This window comes from Coffea eugenioides, chromosome 6, assembly GCF_003713205.1.
Source record: "Coffea eugenioides isolate CCC68of chromosome 6, Ceug_1.0, whole genome shotgun sequence".
NCBI lineage: Eukaryota > Viridiplantae > Streptophyta > Magnoliopsida > Gentianales > Rubiaceae > Coffea > Coffea eugenioides.
Genome location: NC_040040.1, coordinates 2,818,636 through 2,839,693, shown reverse-complemented (window position 1 = coordinate 2,839,693; position 21,058 = coordinate 2,818,636). Strand labels below are relative to the sequence as shown.

The 21,058-nt window shown below is 37.0% G+C and overlaps 2 protein-coding genes and 1 pseudogene across 2 annotated transcripts; 1 reads left to right on the top strand and 2 right to left on the bottom strand.

Annotated features, from left to right (window-relative positions):
• Positions 1-4,267: 4,267 nt before the first annotated feature.
• On the bottom strand, positions 4,268-8,701 carry LOC113772896 (annotated as a pseudogene).
• A 1,427-nt stretch (positions 8,702-10,128) lies between these two features.
• Positions 10,129-13,338, top strand: LOC113775512. The gene is made up of 6 exons (XM_027320421.1): positions 10,129-10,741; positions 11,416-11,506; positions 11,805-11,977; positions 12,469-12,529; positions 12,623-12,689; positions 13,041-13,338. Exons 1-5 carry the CDS (start codon positions 10,619-10,621, stop codon positions 12,637-12,639), a joined length of 465 nt encoding a protein of 154 aa, XP_027176222.1. The 5' UTR covers positions 10,129-10,618; the 3' UTR covers positions 12,640-12,689; positions 13,041-13,338.
• A 1,647-nt stretch (positions 13,339-14,985) lies between these two features.
• LOC113775478 (rop guanine nucleotide exchange factor 7-like) lies at positions 14,986-18,582 on the bottom strand. The gene is made up of 7 exons (XM_027320379.1): positions 17,800-18,582; positions 17,552-17,668; positions 17,277-17,431; positions 16,653-16,727; positions 16,283-16,573; positions 15,841-16,197; positions 14,986-15,708 (listed from the first exon to the last, which is right to left on the bottom strand). Exons 1-7 carry the CDS (start codon positions 18,371-18,373, stop codon positions 15,217-15,219), a joined length of 2,061 nt encoding a protein of 686 aa, XP_027176180.1. The 5' UTR covers positions 18,374-18,582; the 3' UTR covers positions 14,986-15,216.
• Positions 18,583-21,058: the final 2,476 nt, after the last annotated feature.

The window sequence follows — 21,058 nt, the reverse complement described above, 5'->3', positions numbered from 1 at the left end:
TGTTTTCCGGTTTTCAGCTTTCCCTTTTTTTTTTTATTTTAAGTTTTGCAAAATGCAGCTATCAAGATTTGAACCAAGACCTTTGTAATAAAAGACCAATGTATTAACCGTTGCACCATCACATTTTATTAGTTTTTTTTGATAATTTATTTATATAAAGCAAACACTCATATTTCTTTTTTCCATTTTTCTTACAAAATCTCATCCCCTCATGGCTCTTTCTTTTTAATTTTCAACTCTCTCTCTCTCTCTCTATCCTCTTTTCTTTTGTCACTCCCTTTTTAATCAAACCTCTTTATTTTTAATTTATTGATGTTTTCTTCCATCTTTTAATTTTGTTTTTGTCCATTAAATTGAAAAAAGTTAAAAAAGAATTTTTTTTAACCCAAATTATTTAATGCCACAACCACTCACTTTTATCTTATTTTTTGTTTCTTATCAAGTTTACATTTCTATTTTCGATTTTCTTGACTTCCTTCGAACTCCAAATTTTCTTTTTTAAATTGCAATCTCTAAATCCCAAAACGTAAATTTAAATTTAAATTCATAATATCTAAATTCTCAGAGACATGAATTTTGTATAATTTCAAAATATTGTGATATTTTGGGGTTGGATTTAGATATAATTGAAATTGAGATGAAATTTATTTGTTTTAACTTATAATTTAAAAAATTTATTTTTAAAAATCCAAGTTATTAAAAAATAGTAAACTTTTCATCATATAAAATATTAAATTAGTCCATTACATGTCTTATTTTGTACATATATATATTTATATAAATTATTTTTTAAAAAATTCATTGAATCGAAATTGAACCTGTCCGACCGGTTGAACCTCGATCCATTCATTTCATCGGTTCAATTAACGATCCGGTTTTTAAAACATTGCCAAAAAGACCGTCGGTGTTGAAATTCATCGTCAGCTGGATGTCTGCGCTGTATCCATGCATAGATCTGAAGATTTCAATCGTATAACTGACAACGGTTGAAAAGTTTATCCATAAGCGGACGGCCATTTGTTGTTTGGAAAGGATTGGTCGGGGATGGATAAGGCGAAAAGGACTGATTGAATCGTGGGTACACACACAGTCGAGAATTGTGAGGATCAAAAACGCCGGAATTAGTCATCACTCATAGGCCACGCAGTCAGTCGAGAGGTGGCAATGAAGATGAAAGGAAAAGGATATTAATAAAGCGATTGTACTTTGTGAGTGGGACGGTGACAAACATTGGACACACGTGGAGCACGCGGCGACCCACAGTGGAACTGTGCCAGCAACCCAACAATAAATGACAGCCGTCTTCTACCTTGCTACTACTGCTAGTTACTAGCAGTGGTTGTCAGCACACTGCACAAATTTGAGGAGAAGGGTAACCGTCCCTGCCAGTTAATGGTCAAGATTTGGCCAATAAAATTTATAAGATCCAGATTTTAATATGTGTGAAATTCACAAAACGTTGTTTTAATATTACTCGTTGTTATTTTAATGTTATATTATATACAAATAATGTTACACCGTATATAAAATACACACAAGCTTTCAAAACGGTTCCAGCCCCGGGTCCCAAATTTGAATGGTTTTTGTGGATTTGGGGGTGACCCTCTCCGGCTCTACCTCGTGTTTAGTTGTCGTCTACCATGGCCGAAACCGATGCTTCGCATTCGCTATTTGGATCCCACAGGTTCCCACGCTATCTTGCTCCTGTCTTAGGCCCGCCGCATCATCCATTTAATTTTTTTTTTCCTTTTCTCTTAAGGTCTATATTTTCTTTTTCCAATTTCACTTTAAGAAAATGACTATCAATAACGCATCAACACCCGAAGAAAAGTAACCTATCATTTAGTACTAACATTAATTTAAATAGCATACGATTTAAGTGACACAAATAAATCAAAAGATGATTATGTCCTTAGTTTTAGGAGCTAGCATGTTTGTACCTATCATTTAAGAATATCATGCTCTTTAATAGTTTTTTTTTAGGTGAACTCTTAATTTAATGCATTTTATATCATTTGAAACTTAAACAAGTAAGTATTTTATTATAATCAAACTCCATTGAGGGCACAACTCTTTTTTTTTCCCCCTTTTTTGTGGTGGCAAATTATGTGTCCTCAAATTGAATAACAAATGCTGCGTATAATTATTTCACTGGAAAAGCATCCTTTCCCTAGCTATGCTTGATGTGAAGGAAAAGAAGGGGCGGAAAAGGAAAAAGATTATTATCATTTTACTCATTTAAATTATATTATTACTATCAATTTATCCTCTAATGTTATTTTTTAGTCACTTCACTCCTATAGATAATTCAACTCAGCATATTATATGTTTTGGACAAAAATATCTTTTCATTTTATAGCATTACAATATTGTTATTATTATTTTATCCCTTTAAATTATAGTGATGCAATCGCTTTGCTTTCTAACATTATTTTCTAGACATTTTACCCCATCATTAATCTAACCTATTTAATATTTTTTTAATATATAATTAAAATAAAAAAATGAAATTGTTATTCTTCCTTTTTTTCATTCTAAGAGTTCCAAAAACATAAAAATAAAAGGATTTTTTAAATTTCTTTTTTACACTTATTAATAATAGGAAAAGACAACAAGATAAGAGAGAAGGCGATAGAAAATTAGATTTTGCAAAGAAATAAACCATGGAAGAATCTAATATTATCGTATTATTTTGAATTAGGTAGTAAACATAAAAGTAAAGTAATTTTGAAATAAAAAAAATATTGAATTCTTTCTTATTTGTATTTTAAAAAAAGAATTGAACTCTCTCTCCTCTTCCAACTTTCTATTTTCTTTTCAATATTAATAAGATTGCCAAGAAGAAAGAGATAATATTTTAACTATTTTTTTCCTTAATAATAAAAAGGAGAAGAGTCACTCTAAATTTTTTGTTGTTTTTATTATATAAAGAGGAGGACACTTTCTTCTAAAATTTTTTTAGCTTGCTAAATTCGTTTAATGGTGGGATAAATTGTTTAAAAAATAACTCTAAGAGATAAATTGATAATAAGGATATAGTTTATGGGGGTAAAGTGATAATAATAATTTTAAGTACCAAACATGTCTTTTCACTTGAATCAACAATTCCGTTAAATTTGACCGTTAGTTTTAAGGATAAAGTGACTAAAAAGTAACATTAAGAGAGAAATTGATAGTGACACAAAATATTAGGGAGATAAAGTGATGATAATCCAAAAAGAAATTTAGGTGTTACACAAAATATGCCCATTTATTGAACCAACCAAATTTAAGAGACGCATGGACGCCTAGTGTAACACAGAAGATACCATACAATATATTGAATCTCTGATGATAAAATTCTGATGCCCCTTGGTCTGATCCCTGACCACCCCCCCCTCTCCCTCTCTCTCTCCAAATGACAAGCAACTCCACATCACTTCCACGTACCAATACTAACACGACTACATCAATAATTCAATATCTAAAGTTTTTTTTTTCCTGCCCCACCCCAGAAGACGGTTTGATCCGACAAGATAAAAAGATAAGATCAGTTCCTTACCCTATCCCTTCCAACCACCTTCAAAACCTCACGTTTTATCCCATATATCCAGTGTGTGTGTGTGTGATATTTTTTTCCAGTTAGGGTACTATGCAAATAGGGACGTAAAAGAAATCACCCCACATTATCATTTACTAGGAGGCATAAACCGCGCTGTGCGCGGTGGAAAAAAGAAATGAACATGCCCAATTTGATAAAATGATTTATACTTAATCAAAAATGGATATGCTCTCAAAATAGTGAAAATATTTATATTAATATAATTTTTGAGCTTTTAATGCAGAAAATAGACCATATTTCAAATCTTCCTCATTCATATAAGAACTCAAATACTGATTCATATAACTCAAATATAGCGAAAGTACGAAAATCACAAAGGGATGGATACAAATATATACTAACAATATAAAAATCAATAATCATCCTGCGGTGGGACACTTTCTTAGCTTACATAAACTAACTAAAGATAAATTCTGAAGCTATAACAAAGCTAATATTTGTCCTTTTTATAATATCTATCCTTATACCACTTAATATTTGTCCTTTTTATAAAGTACAAATGTATACAAGCTAAGCTTCAGTTTTGGCGATCCCATTGTAATAAAGAACCAGTAAACCAGAAGCCACCGTTAGACACACATAATAGTGCTCTACAATGGTAGTGAAAAGGGAGAAAAATAGAAAAAAGTTCTGGGTACAAAAATCTGCCAAAAGCAGTCTCATTATCTACTCTTGTTCCTTGCTAACTTTAGCTGTGCTTTGCTCCGGGAAAGGTTGCATTCTCACATATGAGTTTCTAATCAACGTTTCCCCTTTCAGAGCAGCAACATAGCTGTCATTTGTGTCCTCTTTCCTCTGCAACTCCTCAAGGAATTCTCCCAGCCTCTCTTTATTCACTTCCACATTATCTAATTTGACAAGTACAAGCAAACAAAAGTTTGATCAGTAATCCTCACCCTAAGAATAAGTGATTTGAAAACAGTCGTGCAAACAGATGCATAATCCAACAAGAAATCCAAGGAAAATACCCAGTAGCAATTCAGCAAGTTTAACTACCTTAAGAACCATAAAATCCTAATAACACAGCATTTTCCTTTCTTCGGTAATTGAAATCAGCCAACAAAAAGTATCAGCAAACACTCTCATAGTTTTATGCTTAGAATAACTAACATTGTTAGGATGATCTTCACTTCACACACAGCTGAAATGTTGGTACATCTGTTTAAAGATGTACTTCACTTCATAGTTTTATACTTAGAATGTGTATATATACATATATATGGTTTCTGGTTTTTTCTTTTCTTTTTTTCAATTGAGCCCTTAACTTGGGAAGACTATGGAAAGAAAAAAAGGAAAACGCTGATATATCAGGATCGGTTCAGTATATTAGCAAGTAAAGCAATAAGTTCCACGTACATAAATAGACATCCAAGATTTTCTGACTTCTAATTTATTCATCTAATAATCATGACCCAGAATTGGTTTCTCTAATGAGAATTCTTAGAAACCAAAAAAAAAAAAAAGATCTTGTGATTAAAAGACTGCAATTAGAGCTAAGACATGACAACAAACTACCTGGATTTCCCGAGAGAATTAAAATCAATGTTCCTAATTAAATTTGATTATCATTTTCAATTTCATTCATTTCAAATGCATCCTAGAATTGGTTATACCTTCTTGATTGATTGGACAAGTCCATCAATATATATCTAGGAGCAGTACAGTTGATTCCAACAGCAACAACTCAGTCGCATAAATCAGCAATTGCAGCACAATCTGATATAGGATCCCCTTCCTCAAGAATCTCAGCATAGTCCTATATCAAGAAGCAATCAGGCAAAATAGACAGCAAATCATCTAAATTGCTCTAGCGTAAGAAATGTTTAAGGTACACTGAGATAGTCACAACTCAAAAACAATACCATAGCTTCCAATTTGTTTGGAATTGTCTCAAATGCAATCAGGTCAGCACCAGAGTCAGCAAGAACTTGAACTCATTCTTTTATGGAAATGCTTCAAAGTCTCTAGAGTCACTGCATCCCCATATATGCCACTGCAATGCATGAGAAGGTCACAAGTCCTCGAGAGGAAAAGTTTCTAGCACAAGTTCAAATATTTCAATTCAGTATTTGGGCACTGAAATACTACTCTGCTTCCAATGTAAGAAGAGAATTAAAAGATTCACCTATATTTAGAACCATCAGCAAGATACGCATTGGCTTCCAACAGAAACAGCAACAAGGAGTTGACGTTTAAAGCTTTTGGATCTCCAATAACATCCCAAGAACCTTTGCTGGCTCTATCATAATATATATCCCGTATCTCGCGGGCTATTTCAACACTTTTCCTGAGTAAAGCTTCACCATCTTCTCTTGATATCCCCTTAGTTGCAAATTCCTGAAGAGTAGCCTGTCTCCCAAAAAAGGCAAATCAAAAGTCCTCAACTTCATGATAAATACTTCCAATAATAATTAAACAATAGCCATAGGAAGGCTCGAAAAATTAAAAAATTAAAAAGACAGCCATATAACCTGATATGATGCAGATATTATGATATTACCACCAATTTTTAGGTAATCAAGGTGTACCTGTCACATGAAATAAACAATAAAGAATAAAACAAGAAAACCACATGGCCAAGCTCCTAATATTTAATTGTAGTTGAAAGAATAAGGCCGAATTCATACAACTTTTTAAGCTAGCTACTTTGGAACTCCTTAAAATTATCTGAATAGTTTCTTTGTCATCACTGGTAGCAATTCAGGGTTAGTAATAGACCACAGAGCCCAAAAAAAGAATTAAAACCACATAAGAAGCAAATTAAAAACTAACGTGTCTCTTAATCGTAGCCTTCAGTGCTATCATAACCTGAAATAATCCATTGTAGATAGACCTTTTGGTAAGGGAAAAATCGAAATAGAAGAAAGAATTAAAGAAATAGTGAGGGTTAGTAATAGACAACTGAGGCCAAAAAAAAAAAAAACATAAGAAGCAAATTAATAACTAACCTGTTTCTTAATTGTAGCCTTCAGTGCTATCACAACCTGAATTAATCCATTGTAGATTTTAACCAATATAGAAAACATTACAAAAAAAAGATTGATATTTTGCCCCTTAAGAAATCACCGCACAATTCTTCGTTGTGATATCTTAAGGTGAAGTAAATTTCTAATCTTCACAAGTAATATGTATTGGATTTTAACAATCTCATGGATTAATCAACACTTTTACCAAAATATGGTTTAACGTTAATCTATCAAACTTGTTGACATGGATTACACTTATGGACCACAAAATACAAGCCAGCTAGCCAATAACATTACCTTTTTCACTGTTCACAAACTTAGCAAGGCTTCTGCAGATCGTGCACCCTCATACCTGAGAATAAAAATAAATTCATGAGGAATACAATTGTATGAACTCAAGCCATGTAAGTTGTATTTACATAGAGTCAACATCAGGACAAATATAATTTCAACAGAGCAAGGTAAAAAAACAAGCCTTTTTGAAAACTCCAATATTTCACATATACTCATTTTTTGGGTTCCAAAGAACCTTTTGCAAACCATTGGACGGTGGGGGTAAACAGAAACACCATATTCGCTGCAAAGGCTCTTATGCTCATTGCAGTCCACCAACAACAAATATAATTTGATAAAAGTTCAAAACTTAAATTTATTTTTGCTATAATTCACAGCTAAACCATTGATTAATCTTTTAAATATTGAAATTAAATCAGATGCAAAATAGAAGATTCACAACAGCGAAGAAAGTTAGACTGATATTGATGCCAACAAGCAACCAGAGAGCAATGGACCTCAAGTTCCACTTTCTCAAGATTTTAGTGATGGAAATCAAATAAAACATATCCAGTTTGCAAGGATGAAAAGAAAAATGTAAGCACTTTTTCAAAAATATGAACACGGACTCAGAGGTGCCATTAAATGTAGTTCAATGAACCAGAGAGAGAGATAGAGATAGAAGCAAGAACCAGAACAAAAGAGGAGAAGCACTTACAACTTGTCCAAGAGAACGCATCCTAAGGCCTCTTGTATGCATAAAATCAGTCAACGTTCGACCATCCACTGGTGAGAGTTCCAAAGAACCAAAATCAGCAACCTGTATTGCATAATGAAATGCCAGGGAAACTTAATTTGGTTGTTATGTTAAAAAAAAAAATTAAAACAGAACCAGAGAGAGGGAGAAGAAGATATTCCATTATTACCAGTTTAGGAAGAGCAATTTCATTGTAATACTTCTGTGATAAGCCAATCAGCTCTTGCATTGACTACCAATCGCAAGTAGCAGGTTAGTGCAAATCATGCAGTTTAGGGAATCTTTATATCAACTGCCAAAAATAAAATCTTGTACCTTGCGATGAAGCCCAGTCTCTGACTCTTTTAACCGAGTAAAAGCAGAATCAGACAAGAATGTCTTCAATGGCATCAGTCTCAACATGAGATTCTGTAGATAGTGACACTGATTTTTCAGCTTCCACACTCATGTCACCTGCAACAGGCTTCAAGTTTCCAGATTGACTTTTCATACTACCGGTGATCTCCAGGGGTTGACCTTGAATTCCAGAAATCGACATGGACGCTATTATAGCAGTGGCACGTCCTTGGGCGGTAACAAGCCCGTGGATGAGAAAAAAAAGCAGAAAATTGCACGTCAGGGACAAGGGACAAAAGAAATACGAACTTTAGCCAAAAAAAAGGGGGCAGAGCAGAGGCAACCTGAAGAGAAGATCCGACCTCACCGGAGAGGAAGAAGAAAGCTTAATACAACAAAGGAGGAGGAGACCGAAGTTTTTTCCAAACGAACGGCACAAGATCTGCAACCAACAGTGAAGATGGGACCTCCTTGGGCGGTAAGAAGGCTGTGGCTAAGCAAAAAAAGCAGAAAGCTGCACGTCAGTGGAGAAGGGACAAAGAAACACGAATTTTACAAACAAAAAAAAAAAGAACAGAGGCAACCTGAAGAGAAGACCCGACCTCACTGGAGAGGAAGAAGAAAGCACAAGATCTGTAACCAACAGTGAAGATGACACGTCCTTGGGCGGTAACAAGCCCGTGGATGAGAAAAAAAAAAGCAGAAAACTGCACGTCAGTGGACAAGGGACAAAAGAAATACGAACTTTAGCAAAAAAAAAAAAGAGGGGCAGAGCAGAGGCAACCTGAAGAGAAGATCTGACCTCACCGGAGATGAAGAAGAAAGCCTATTACAACAAAGGAGGAGGTCAACAAAATTTTGTACCAGTTTCCAGAGGATGCGGATAAGTGATAGAGCAACATTATCCCAAAAAAAAACCAAAAAAAGAAAGAAAGAGAATGTAGTGGGAGAGAGAATGCAGCGGGAAGAGAGCAAATGCAGCAGAAGAACAGAAAGACGGAAGCGCGGGCACATGGGACACTGGCAGGCGAGGCCAGATGGGAAAACTAACGCGCGATGCGCGAACAACATGATGATTCCAATCCACATGCCGGGCACGTGAGAGGACGACGAAAATTCTGGCTGAATGGAGTTGCCATGTTATCTACTTATGTTGATAAGCCATAAAAAGACTCCCACCGCAGCATCTGATTTGTTAACGTGACAAAAGAGAAACTCCAATTTCTGATAAATGCAGCAGTTACCACTCTTTTACTAGTTACTTTTAGTCAACAAGACTAATTTCTCAAATTTCTGATAAATGCAAAGCACGGGCGATCTTTCAAAATGAACAAAAAAAAAAAAAAGTTCACATTTTTTACGCACGCAGGATCTACAGACACGGTGGTGTAAATTGCGAGTTTCAACCATAAGCGTATCCAAAAGAAGACAGGGGAAAAGTCAAAAAGGAAGGGTTTCGGAAAGAAAAGGACAGTAGAAATAAATATAATACCACATCGGACGCGAAGACTACAGAAGGGGGAGAGTGGATTGTTATTGTGACTATTATCCAGTAGAGCAGCCGTGGCAGGAAAGGGTTGGGAAGTGAAAGGAATGGAGCCGACAGTAGGGGGAGATGGGGCAGTCCACATGGCGGGAAGGTCTTAGATTTTAGGCGGGTAAGGGTAGGACAGCGTGATGAGCAACTAACGCCATAATAACCGAAACTGAACAAACAGAAAGATTTCATTGATTGAGAGATCAACCTTTTTTGGATATTAACGTTTGTTGAAAAAAAAAGATCAACCATTTTTTTTCTTTTAATTTAGTACAACCACTACTATAATACTATTCTTATTCTTACTTACTACTGGTAAAGAGGAACACAATGGAAAAAACAGAGAGAGGGAGAGAGAGATCGTCCTTCGACACAACACAGAGCAGTAGAATTCAAGAAAATAAAATAAATCCCTTGCCGATTTTCCTCCCCAAAAAAAAAATCCATATATCTATCACCATTTTCAATTATCGTCAATTGTAGTGTACCGTGTATTTCTTCTTCTTTATATATATATATATATATATATATATATATATAAATCCAGAGAGAGGAGATCCGATAAGAGAGAGAGAGAGCGGAGAAGTGGATAAAACAAGGAAATATTAGTTAATACAAGTACATTATTAGGAGGCAAACTGAGAGATAGAGTCTTCGAGGAGGGACGGTTTCGTTTTGGGTTCTTTGTATTCATCTTGGCTTCGTCTTCCTTTGTTGCTTCCCCCCTTCATCGTCATCATTTTCTTCTTCTTCCCTTATCTCTTTTTCCTGACCTATTACATCAGCTATTATCTTTCCATCCGTTTCTCTGTTATAATACTTGTTTTTTCTTTTCGTTTTCTTTTTTATCTTGGCTTTTGCATTTCTTGCTCCCTTTTCTTTCCCTCTCAACTTTCTGTTGGTTTCTCGGCAATACTTATCGCCCTCCCCTGGCTGTGTTTTTTCTTTCTTTTTTTTCATTTTTTTTGCCCCTTTATCTGACGGTGGTTTTGCTTTATATAAGAAGGTCTCCCTCCCTCACTCTTGGACCTGCAACCCGATACACACTGAAATTAAATAGTATCTATATAGCGTGCACATATATTCCGTCAAAGAATATCTATATAGCGTACACATACTCCTCCGCACTTACGAGTTACGACAGAAGGATGGACAAAAGAAAGCAATCTGGTTCTTCTTCTTCATTCACTTCTGATCTTTTTGGGTCCAAGGAGTCCTCTGCTTCATCCTCTTCATGGATATTTGAGTCCATCTTGGCGCCGTCTCCAAAGGTATCTGCCTATATTCAACAATAAACTCTGTGCCTATTAATTTATTTATTTTTGGGATGGAGAGTTCTTGAATTTTATTCTAATATTCTTCGATTGTTTGGTACTGTTGATTTCACTTCATGCAAAACCATTGCCACATCAAAGTTTATCTTTTTTTCCTTTCTTTGGGTGCTTGGAAGGGGGTTTAGTGGTTTAGTGCAATTGCATGTCGCACATGTATCGACGAATATTCGGTGAGAATAACTGAGCGGCATACGAATGGGGTTTTCTTGAAGAAAAGGGGTCTTGGAGAGGTGATCTTAGTTCGAGAACTATTTACTGAGTAGGATTAATTGTATAAGCGTGTTGTCTGATGCTTATTGTTAATAAAATAACTATTTATCACATGGACTTTTGGAGTTATGGTGCCAACCTCCTTTTTTTGGATTTCTTTATTTGTTAATGTTTTAGTATGACTTTTTTTGGGCTTATTGGAACTAGAAGTTTCAGTTTTACAGCATAAATATTGTTTGTGTATGTTAGAATTTTACAATCTTTTAGCCATTGGAAAATACTATTAACTTAAGCCCTCTTTGACCGATGAAAACTGATGCAGCTTTGGAATTTTCTAATAGTGGTAGTTTGTACTATATAAAGTTCTTGTGCCATTACAAGTTTGGCCCCTCTCATTTCAGGGTTTGGGACGGCAGCCTCCGCGCCCGGAGTTTCTTGAAAAGAAGCAAGACCCTGCTAGTCAGCCCTGCAGTACCAAAGCTCGCCCTTCAGGTTTGTGAGCAATTCAGTGTCCTGGAAAGTTGAAAATTTTGATTCAGTTAATAGTATAGCTTCTAGCATGGAGATATCAATGATGCCCTCATTGTTAGGTGCTTTGGTGATTATTTCTGGAATTTGCTTAAAGGTTTTAGTAAGAAACAAGCCACTGTTTTGTCACTTGTATATCATGTAGTTCTTTTTGTTGTATGCCTGTCCTTCTTGTCTTGTCTTGTCTGTATTAAGATTTTAATGTGTTTTTCAAGGTGAAGCCACTGTTATTCGGTAATTTAATTAGTTCTTCTGTTTTCAGAAAGTATTCCCCCAGTCAGCGGAGGCCATAATGTCGGCATTTTAAACAAGGAGGCGAGCTCATTTTATCAGGAAGAAAAGATGCAACCATGTCATCTCAGCTCGTCCATATACTATGGGGGTCGAGAAGTGTATTCTTACCCTCAGGATACCCAGACCCAGAGCTCCAATACTGTGAGTGTGCATCAACTGACATGTACCACCAAAATCAATTCCTGATAGTTATTGATGATAACATGAACTCATTTTGTTGAGCAGTTCATTCCCACGTTTTCACCTTTCCTTCATGTTACTGTGTCATGCAGCATACATAATCTTAGCCAGTTTTCGTTGGAGAGAAGATTTCGTTTCGAACCGGTTCTGATTTTCGTTTCTTTTTTTGGGAGAAGTACGGATTTTGAGGAAACTGACGTATTTTCACACTCGCATGTGGGGAAAATTGAACCATAGAAAGAAGTGATTTTGTTTATGTGTTCCCCAGATGCTACAAATTTTTAGTACCTAACATAAAATTATAATTTAGTAACGATCACTGACATAAATTGACTACTGCATTACATTACATAAAAGATTCGGTGGATTTGGACTTGGTCTGTTTTAGAAGTGTTAGTGGACTGCAAAATATGGAACATTCTAACGGTATGCATTTGTTTCCCCTCCTTCAGTTTGGTAAAGATGGTGGAGAAGATGACTCTGGCTCTGCATCAAGAGGAAATTGGTGGCAGGGTATGTTAATAATTCTGAGGCGTTAAAACTACTCTACCGTGTAGGACACCGGATTTCTGAATTGACTATTTGCATTCTGTTGACTTCTGCCAGGATCTCTGTACTACTAGCAAGCGCACCGCCAAGGGACTGTGGACTCGTATATAATTAAGCAAGCTAGGTATGAATACTGAATGTTTTGTTAAATGCAAAAATTATGCAGATAATAAATCTCTTGATGCCATTGAAACTTTAGGCAAAAAAAATCTAGCGCAAGCTGTAAATGAAAACCAAACGGGAAGCGAAAACTTAGAGGTGGAACCCCGTTTAATGTAGTCCAGAGTACTGCGTTCCTAGAAAACCCGCTTGTGTGACTTTATTGTCATTATTATTAATGTAGTCCAAAGTATTCAATTTTTACATACAAGTCATGAATCCGAGTGTATACACCTGATTCTCTCTTATTATTATTATTATTATTTGGAGTGTAGTACCAGAAGACTGAGTTGTATTCTGTAATTTGTTGATGCAGGGCGCAGGAAGCTGGAGGTTATTAGGATAGGTAGAAGATCTTAGCTAAGGGCCAGTTACTCAGTTGCTCCCATGGCAATAGAAATCAGAATTATCAACTGTAATAGTAGTCAGTATAGTGGCAGTGGTTATAGAACTTTTTATCTTTTATCATAAATAGTCAGTGTATGTGCTAAAGACTTAAGTGATGCGATGCTGGTTAGCAGGATCACTTTACTTTCTATGAGCTTACTTTTCAGGGCTGATTACCATTACATCTTTCTATAAAAATGGCCGTGATTCCCTTTGTGTGAGTTTAACCATTGTCCTGAAAACGAATCAATGCTGGCCGTTTCGTAAGTAGATATTTGGTCGGAAGTTGGCGGTGCGTTTGATTTAAAAAAGAAGAAGAAAATATCTACCCGTTTCCAATTCGATGTGTGTGATTTAATTCCTCTCGGAGTTAGAAAATGTTCGATTCCCGTTGGACGGCGGTTGATTGTCGTTTGCCACCCAACACCGACAGAGGAACTAAAAGGACACCGACATGCCTCCGGGGAGTAGAATAAATCATCGGCGGGCGTGGCGGTCCACCAACAACCCATGTTGCGCGCCTACTTCAGTAGACTGCCGTGGCATGTTTAGAGTCCAACGCAATACGATCTTATCATGATCGGCAACAATTTGTCAGAAGGTCTCGTGCTCACCTGTTTGTTTTGTCTGTTTGATAAGGTTGTGGGAACCAGGGATTACTAGCAGATAGACTGCCTACTGGAGAAAATCTTTAGTCGGTTGTTAGTGAAATTTATCCTTCGGATAATGGAAAAGAAAGCTTACTGGCTGGGGATGGGGTGGTTGGGTGTGCGTGGACAGCGGTATTTTGAGCTGCTTAGAAGCCTTTGATTCTCAGTAAGATGAAGATGCTTAAAAGCCATTCACAGATTTGCTTCATCTCAGGAAGATATGATGGTTTGTTTGGCAACCAACTGTTTGTAACTTGAACGCGATCTACATTAATTCATCAGTACTTGGCGGTTTTACTTGCAGCAATTAATTGCTGATGCCGTTTTGGACTTTTGAGGGGTTGAAGGTTACAGAAGGTAATTGGTACTCACTAGCCTTTTTCAGTTTGATTTGATGATCATGTGCTTTCAAGGCAGGGGTGTAAGTGGCAACGAAAGAGCCTGATTCCTTCAGAAAAACAGCCATGATAAATACGGGAGGAAAAAATGGAAATTCAAGAAAGTGAGATTGCGTAGAGCTTACGTCCACGTCTGTAGGCCACAGGACAAATTGACGAAACTGTAGCGGTTGGGGATGGATGGTAAATTGGTAATAGCATTTCTGGCTCGAATCCACGACTCCTGGCAGTATTGGAGGGTAGACAGCACAGAGGCAGCTTAGATTCAGGCCTGTTTTCTTCACCAGAAGGCAGCACCTGGCTGAAACAGTATCTTCTTCTGCTGCCAGTGCGCAAGGGCCTGATTAATTGCCCTTTACTGTTGTGGGTTCTAAGGTCTAACGCAAATGCGTTCAATTACGTCCATCAAACAAGGAAGCACCACACACACACACACATATATATATCTTGTTCAATGTGAAATTGCGGCTTAGAATAGCCACTTCAGCAGCCACTAGGATAACAAACTTGTCAAATGGCATGGAAAAAAACTTTGACGGTGACTATAGCTAATTATTGAAGCTGTACAATCTTCCCATTACTAGCTTGAGGTCCTAATGTGGCATCAATCGTCAAGTATGCTCTAGATTTCTCCATGTAAAGCACATTCATTTGGGAATTGAGATCTTTGAGAATGTGGGTGGTGGCAACTGGCAACAGGCGACGGATGCCGGATGGTTAAAGTTTGTGACGCGGTGAAGTGATTGCCAGATTGTTAAAAGTTTTCGAGTAAGAGCTACTAGCAATGTTTAAACGTATTTAAGTATTACTGAGAATTGCATTACATGGAGCCAATACCATGAAAAATTCGGCAATTGTCTATACAAATGCTAATCCTTCCAAATTCGAGGGATGGTCGAGCCAGTTCGACCAGAGAATGCCTCACCTTGGGAAGTTGTATGGGAACTTACAAGCAACTAATGCCATTCGGACATATGTATTGATACAAGGATGAAACACACACTACTTATCAGTCAAAAACAGTATGGAGGAATTTGTTCAAAGCTGAGTCTCTTGTTCATTCTTCGCGAGGGGAATCGTGTGTTAGGGGGCTCTTAACCTCGCTGGGAAAATCAGAACAGTCCAACGATTGAGATGCCGATGACTCTTGGTATGTACTTGAAGATGAATCTGATCTTATATTTTGTTTGTTCAAGTCCTTCCCTTTCGCATCGATACTCAAATAATCTGTCAAAACCTTTTTCACACCGAACCCTCGATGGGGAAGCTTGTTTTCAAGAATTGGTGATCTTTCGACAGTTGCAGGACTAGGGCGCAGCGCAGGTGAGAAGCTTGGTGTCGTAAAAGCTGTTTTGTATGGAGTATTTGAGGGAGGCACGATAACAACACCCCTATGAGCAATCATACCGACCTTCGACATAGAAAAAGGTTGATCCGAATGCTTGGTCAAGTCATCCACATAAACTAGGTCGTCAATGCGGGCCACAATGTTGAATGCCAAACTCTCCAATACCCGTGAGTAGCTCTCCAATATGGCCTTGCCGACATCCTAAGAACGGGGGGCATACACGAAGGATTCAGCAAAGGATATTGTAAATTTTCTAATAAAAGAAACACAGATATTAAGGAAGAAAAAAATGCGAACATAACAGGTACTGAGAAGTGCAATGCCAGGGAAAACCTTGTTATACTGAATTTTACTCATGTCTAAGGTCGTCTGAGAGAGACCAGGAAACCGTTGTCTCAAGCAAAGCAGCAGGCTTTCGGCTCTCTCTGAAAGCAGCTCTCTCTTGTCTGCATCAATGACCAGATCCTTGACAATTTCCCATGATGACTTTGGATTGGATTTATTTGTGCTATTTAAATGTTTTGAGCTACTTCGACGACGCCAGGCATAAATTGACGCCTCCACTCTGTTAGCAATCTCGAGAGCTTGATGCTCTGATGACAAGTCAAGGCAGTCGAGCAAACACTCGGGAGAAAATTGATCTGAATTGATGTATCGATAAATAAGGTCACCCAAACTGGCTTTGGCATTCTGTCAGCAAATTAAGGAAGAATACGTAAGCGATACATAGAATCTTTTGTTTCATATAAATGGACTTAGAATTTGGGAACCATACCTTTGGAAGAGCTTCCAAATATGACTCGGGAACTTCCATATCAGCCAAAGTAATGCTGTTGATTGCCATCGCAGCTTTGAGGATTTGGTTTGTACAATCACGTCTGTGCTGCAACAGTTTTCTTGCATTCCCACTGAGGCCACCTATGGGGACTCTAGGCACTGGCAGCCACCATTTCTCCTCCTGACGGGGGAGGGGATTCCGGAATGAGGATGATCCGTTTTCTTCTAGAGACATGATCCCCTGGTCAACGTACCAGAAGTCTGTGTTCTTGAAGCTATCTAATATTTCCTGTGAGAAGAGGCTAAAACTTAGAAAAGGTCACTCAATATTGTCAGCAACGTTCCAAAAAGCAAGATTTGGACCTTACGAGAAGCATATTATCTAATTTACGTAGAGCAGGGAGGTTAACATATAGATCAGACCGCGGCCTGGAGGTCATAACCTGCATCAAACATGTACAAGAATCAATAAAAGCAGCTTAGACATCATTTTATATTGAGCATAGTGTATTGAGACACTTTAGATTATTTAAGATTCCCTGCTCCGGTAACTAAGTTTTTTTCTTTAATCAAAATGGCCATGCAACTATAGCAGAAAACGTACAATTTTTGGACCATACATACATTTTTATAGATGAGTGGCTAGAAATGTACGCTTTTGTTAGTTGAATAACCATTTTGACTAAACAAAGAGTTAGTGATCAAAGCAAGGAGTTTTTGTGCCATTTGCTTCGTCCTATTTGCCAGCAAAAAGTACATAAATATTTTCTAAATACTTCCTGAATAGGCTTTGCTAAATTGCGTAATAGCCTTTAAATTAACCTAGCCAACATCAAGAGTCCAATAATCTTAGCGAATACTCTTTAGAGAACTAATCAACTCAATATCTTTTTGACACAAAAAAAAAAAATCAACTCAATATCTGACAAGAATACATGACGGTTGCAAATTGATATGGCTTTGTCAAGGGATACTGATAAATTAGAGTTTACCTCAAGAGTGCTTCCATCTGGAAATGTCTGCAAAGATGGTATCAACTCTACAATGTGATCACTAACAGAAAGAAGCCATTCCATTTCTCTTCGCCACATTAATCTCTTCTCAAGAGGAAGAGGTTCTAATCTCCAAATTTGCCCAAAAATTGTAGCTAGTGGAAACAATAAACAATTAAGGAAAATGCGGGGTTACTTACGAACCATGACAACCAACTGAGATCAAAGAAAATTAAACCAATCATGTTAAGAGTTGGTAGATCAAGAGGACATACCACAGAGATTGGTAATAGCATTGGATATAGCTAGAGAAGTAGAAACCCCATTTCCACATCCAGACATATCCTCCCCGAGCAGCAATTTGGCAAATCTTTCTTTCATCATTTCAGTCTCTGCTCAAATTAATGTTTCAACAAATATAAGTAAAAACGAAGTTCTTGAATCGACAAGTAAATATTGACAAAATGGCACAACAAACACAGTCCATACAGCGGAAAACAAAAATTGCACGGTGGCATCCTACCTGATAGTGATGACCCTTGTTTCTCTAACTTCCTGGTGTCAGAATGGGGTTTGTGCGCATCTTCAGAAACATGAGAACTGGCATAATGCGGTGGTTCATCCTTCTGAATAGGCCAAATCATTGAAGGCGGCGAAGAGGAATCCTCAGTACTATGTTCTTCATCGTTCAGAGTTACTTCTGACGCCAGAAAACATGAACTTGAACTACTTTCCCCAGACTCCTCCACAGCTATACGGTCATTGTCACAAAACCCATAATTTCCATTTCCCATTTCCTCCCTCTTCTCCGGTGAAGAATCCATCTTGCCCTCAGATGAGCAAGGTGAAGCACAATAAACAGAGTTGTTGACTACCATCCCATTAAAATGAAAACGTTCACTGCGGAATGAGCTGGACATTTTAGGTCTAACATGCAAATTACTCAGTGATTTTGAAGCCCAATACTTGAGTAGAAAAAATGGGTTCTTCTTTCTTGACCTTCTTGTGGACTGCTTTAGAAATGCATAATGCTTGAGCTGTGGCTGATATCGTACATTGGCCTCTTTTTCCTCTTGGCTTGAGAGAGCTCTATCCATAAGGTAGCAACTCCAACCATGTTTGATTCTCAGGGGTAAAAGTAAAACCTTGTAAAAACCGAGAAAAAGAAAAAGAAAATAAAAATAAAACGAAATCTGTTTTGTGTGGGGATGAGTCTTGAGTAGAGGAGTGAAGTTGGCAATGATTATAGCAGGAGGCTGCTCCTTCTCGGTCTCAAAGGGTCGAAGCGCATGATATATGGTAGTAACAGGGAAAGAAGTATTTAAATGATGCGAACCAAAACAAATGCCTCCAGAAGCAAGCAGAGCAAGAAAGAATCGGAAGGGCAAAGAAGGGGCTAGTGTCTAACGAGCCTCTGTGGGCTTAAAAAGCACTAAACTTTGCTTAAATCAGGAGCCTCTCTGTCACTTTCTCCACATCGGCTTTTGCTTAGACAACGGCTCTTAACACAATTATGACAACTCTTAACACAATTATGACAAATGCGTCGCCATTTAGGAGACTACTGATTACAAGTTGGTTACAACAAATATCATCACAAAGGTCAATGGATACTTCTAAGGGACGGATCAACCTAGATAGGTCCAGGTCCACTTCATTCATGCTTAATTACATGGGATAATTTCAGAAACCTTTATTGAAGTTTCTCACAATAATTTCAACTATCGCTCTTGAAGTTTTGAAAATGTCACTGACCTTTTTGTGTCATCAATTTGATACTCAATACTTACATCATTAGGGATGAAAGGACTCTACTATCCTTACAACTTAAGATTTTTCACACATATTTGTGGAGAGAAATAATCAAAAAGTTTGCTAATTAAATTAAGCATAATTTAGAATTTTAAAAAACAACTAATTTGTTATATAAAAAGGAAACTACTGGGTATTAATGTACTAGACAGATAAAAGTAGTTATAAATGATGTACAATTGATAAATAAAAGGATTCAGACATGAAAAATAATTGAGTCGTTTACAAACTAATTTAACCGTTATTTGATTATATTAGACAATTTAATTTGGCATTAGAAAAGGACTCCAATACTATACTAGCTTTCTACCCTACATTTATCAAATCACTACAGCGTATATTTTTTTTAAAAAAAAAAAAGCTTGAAAAAATGGCAATCCAAACAGGTTAGAACGATTGATTAAATTAACTATTATTATAGGCGAGGTGAACTTTTGAAATCATGTCAAAAACCTAATGGGAGGTTTCTAAAATTATCCCAAGATATACTAAACGTATCCTACTAACTTGTATTTTTGTATACATCAATAATGCTAAACACTTTTTTTTAAAAATATTTTTCCGCCAACTCCTTTCCACACCCTTCCATTCTCAACTGTTAGGCGCAGGATAAACACGTTCATTTTTGTATACATCACTTGTATCGGTGGCTTCATTAATTACTTTGTGCTAATTTCTGCGAGAGAGAGAGAGCATGAAATAAAAGGTATTTCTCTATGGCATCTTCTATTTTTGGTGTGCTTATTCTGTATTTAAAGGCACAGAGGACAAAAACCTTTGTTTGTTTGAGCCTAAAGACCAGTGTTGTGCTGCAAAAATTTTCAGGACTTAGATCAGGCAATCACTAATTTTACAATCCACATTTGCAGTTGAGGAACTGATCTGTTACTACTACTTTCTAAGACTAAAATGGAGAAGCAAATTCCACATAATCAAGGCAAGGAAATTATAGGGAGAAAAAACTACTGGGCTTTCGTTGTTGAATGAGAGCAATTGAATTGATTCTTTTCATATTGTCATTGTATCCTCCGGTAGCACGTAGGTAGAGAAGTGGGGCACAAAGATAAACTATTATGAACCTCCGAGTTTCGGCTTATTGCTTTGGGCCACTTTGGAGTTGTCTCCAGATGGAGTCAAAACAGAACAGCAAGTAAAGATTTGAGCAAAGACATCTAATGAGGGAACAAGGAGACAAGTGAAAGCTTGGTTGGCCTTTTAACCCCCTAGCTGATGGCTCTGTTGTTTCCTTCTTCTTCTTTCTTTTTTGCAAGAATGCAGTTCTATGCGACTGATTAGGGTCGATTTCAGGCTCCGAAAACCAGGAAGAAAGCTTCATCTTCTTGTATTCTATGAACATTTTAAGCGGTTGTGGGAACCCAATGCCCTGCGGGTTAATGTTGTTCAGGCTAGGTCAGGTCAAATTGGTCAGTGAAAGCCACATTTGAAGGAAGGAACAAAAAACCCTCGACCTTCACTCCTTAGTCATTAACCTCCCTGATAACGGTGGAGAGTGTAAGAAACATATATGCTGATGCTTATTAATGAGGCCATCACGTCCCAAAAACTTGTATGCTATGCTTTAGACAAATGAATATCTATAGCACTCTCTCATCATTGCATCATACATTTTGGCACTTTGTATTGCAATTTTCTGAACTTTTTTGTAAAAAAATTACTGTAGCGATTTGATATATGTGAGAATTACTGTAGCGATTATTTCACATATATCAAATCACCTGCAGCACAACCTAAGACTCCCTTCCCCACCATAGTGCTCTCCAAATCAATCAATTGCCTATTTTATTAAGCTTAAACTGTGTAACACTGGGCGTGATTTAGAATTTTGGAGTGACGGAAGTTTGAAATCAATCTAAATTGTCTGTGAAAACATATTCCCAACGTCCGCGTTGCATATATTGATCTTAAAAGAATTATGGAGGTTCTTACACACACACAAAAAAAAAAAAAAA

Coding starts and splice junctions, on each gene's coding strand:
- LOC113775512 (XM_027320421.1), top strand. CDS start 10,619: ATGGACAAAAGAAAGCAATCTGGTTCTTCTTCTTCATTCACTTCTGAT. Junction 10,742..11,415: donor TCTTGGCGCCGTCTCCAAAG/GTATCTGCCTAT, acceptor CTCTCATTTCAG/GGTTTGGGACGGCAGCCTCC. Junction 11,978..12,468: donor AGACCCAGAGCTCCAATACT/GTGAGTGTGCAT, acceptor CCCCTCCTTCAG/TTTGGTAAAGATGGTGGAGA.
- LOC113775478 (XM_027320379.1), bottom strand. CDS start 18,373: ATGGATAGAGCTCTCTCAAGCCAAGAGGAAAAAGAGGCCAATGTACGA. Junction 16,728..17,276: donor CAGATGGAAGCACTCTTGAG/GTAAACTCTAAT, acceptor TGTTTGATGCAG/GTTATGACCTCCAGGCCGCG. Junction 15,709..15,840: donor GTAAAATTCAGTATAACAAG/GTTTTCCCTGGC, acceptor CCCCGTTCTTAG/GATGTCGGCAAGGCCATATT.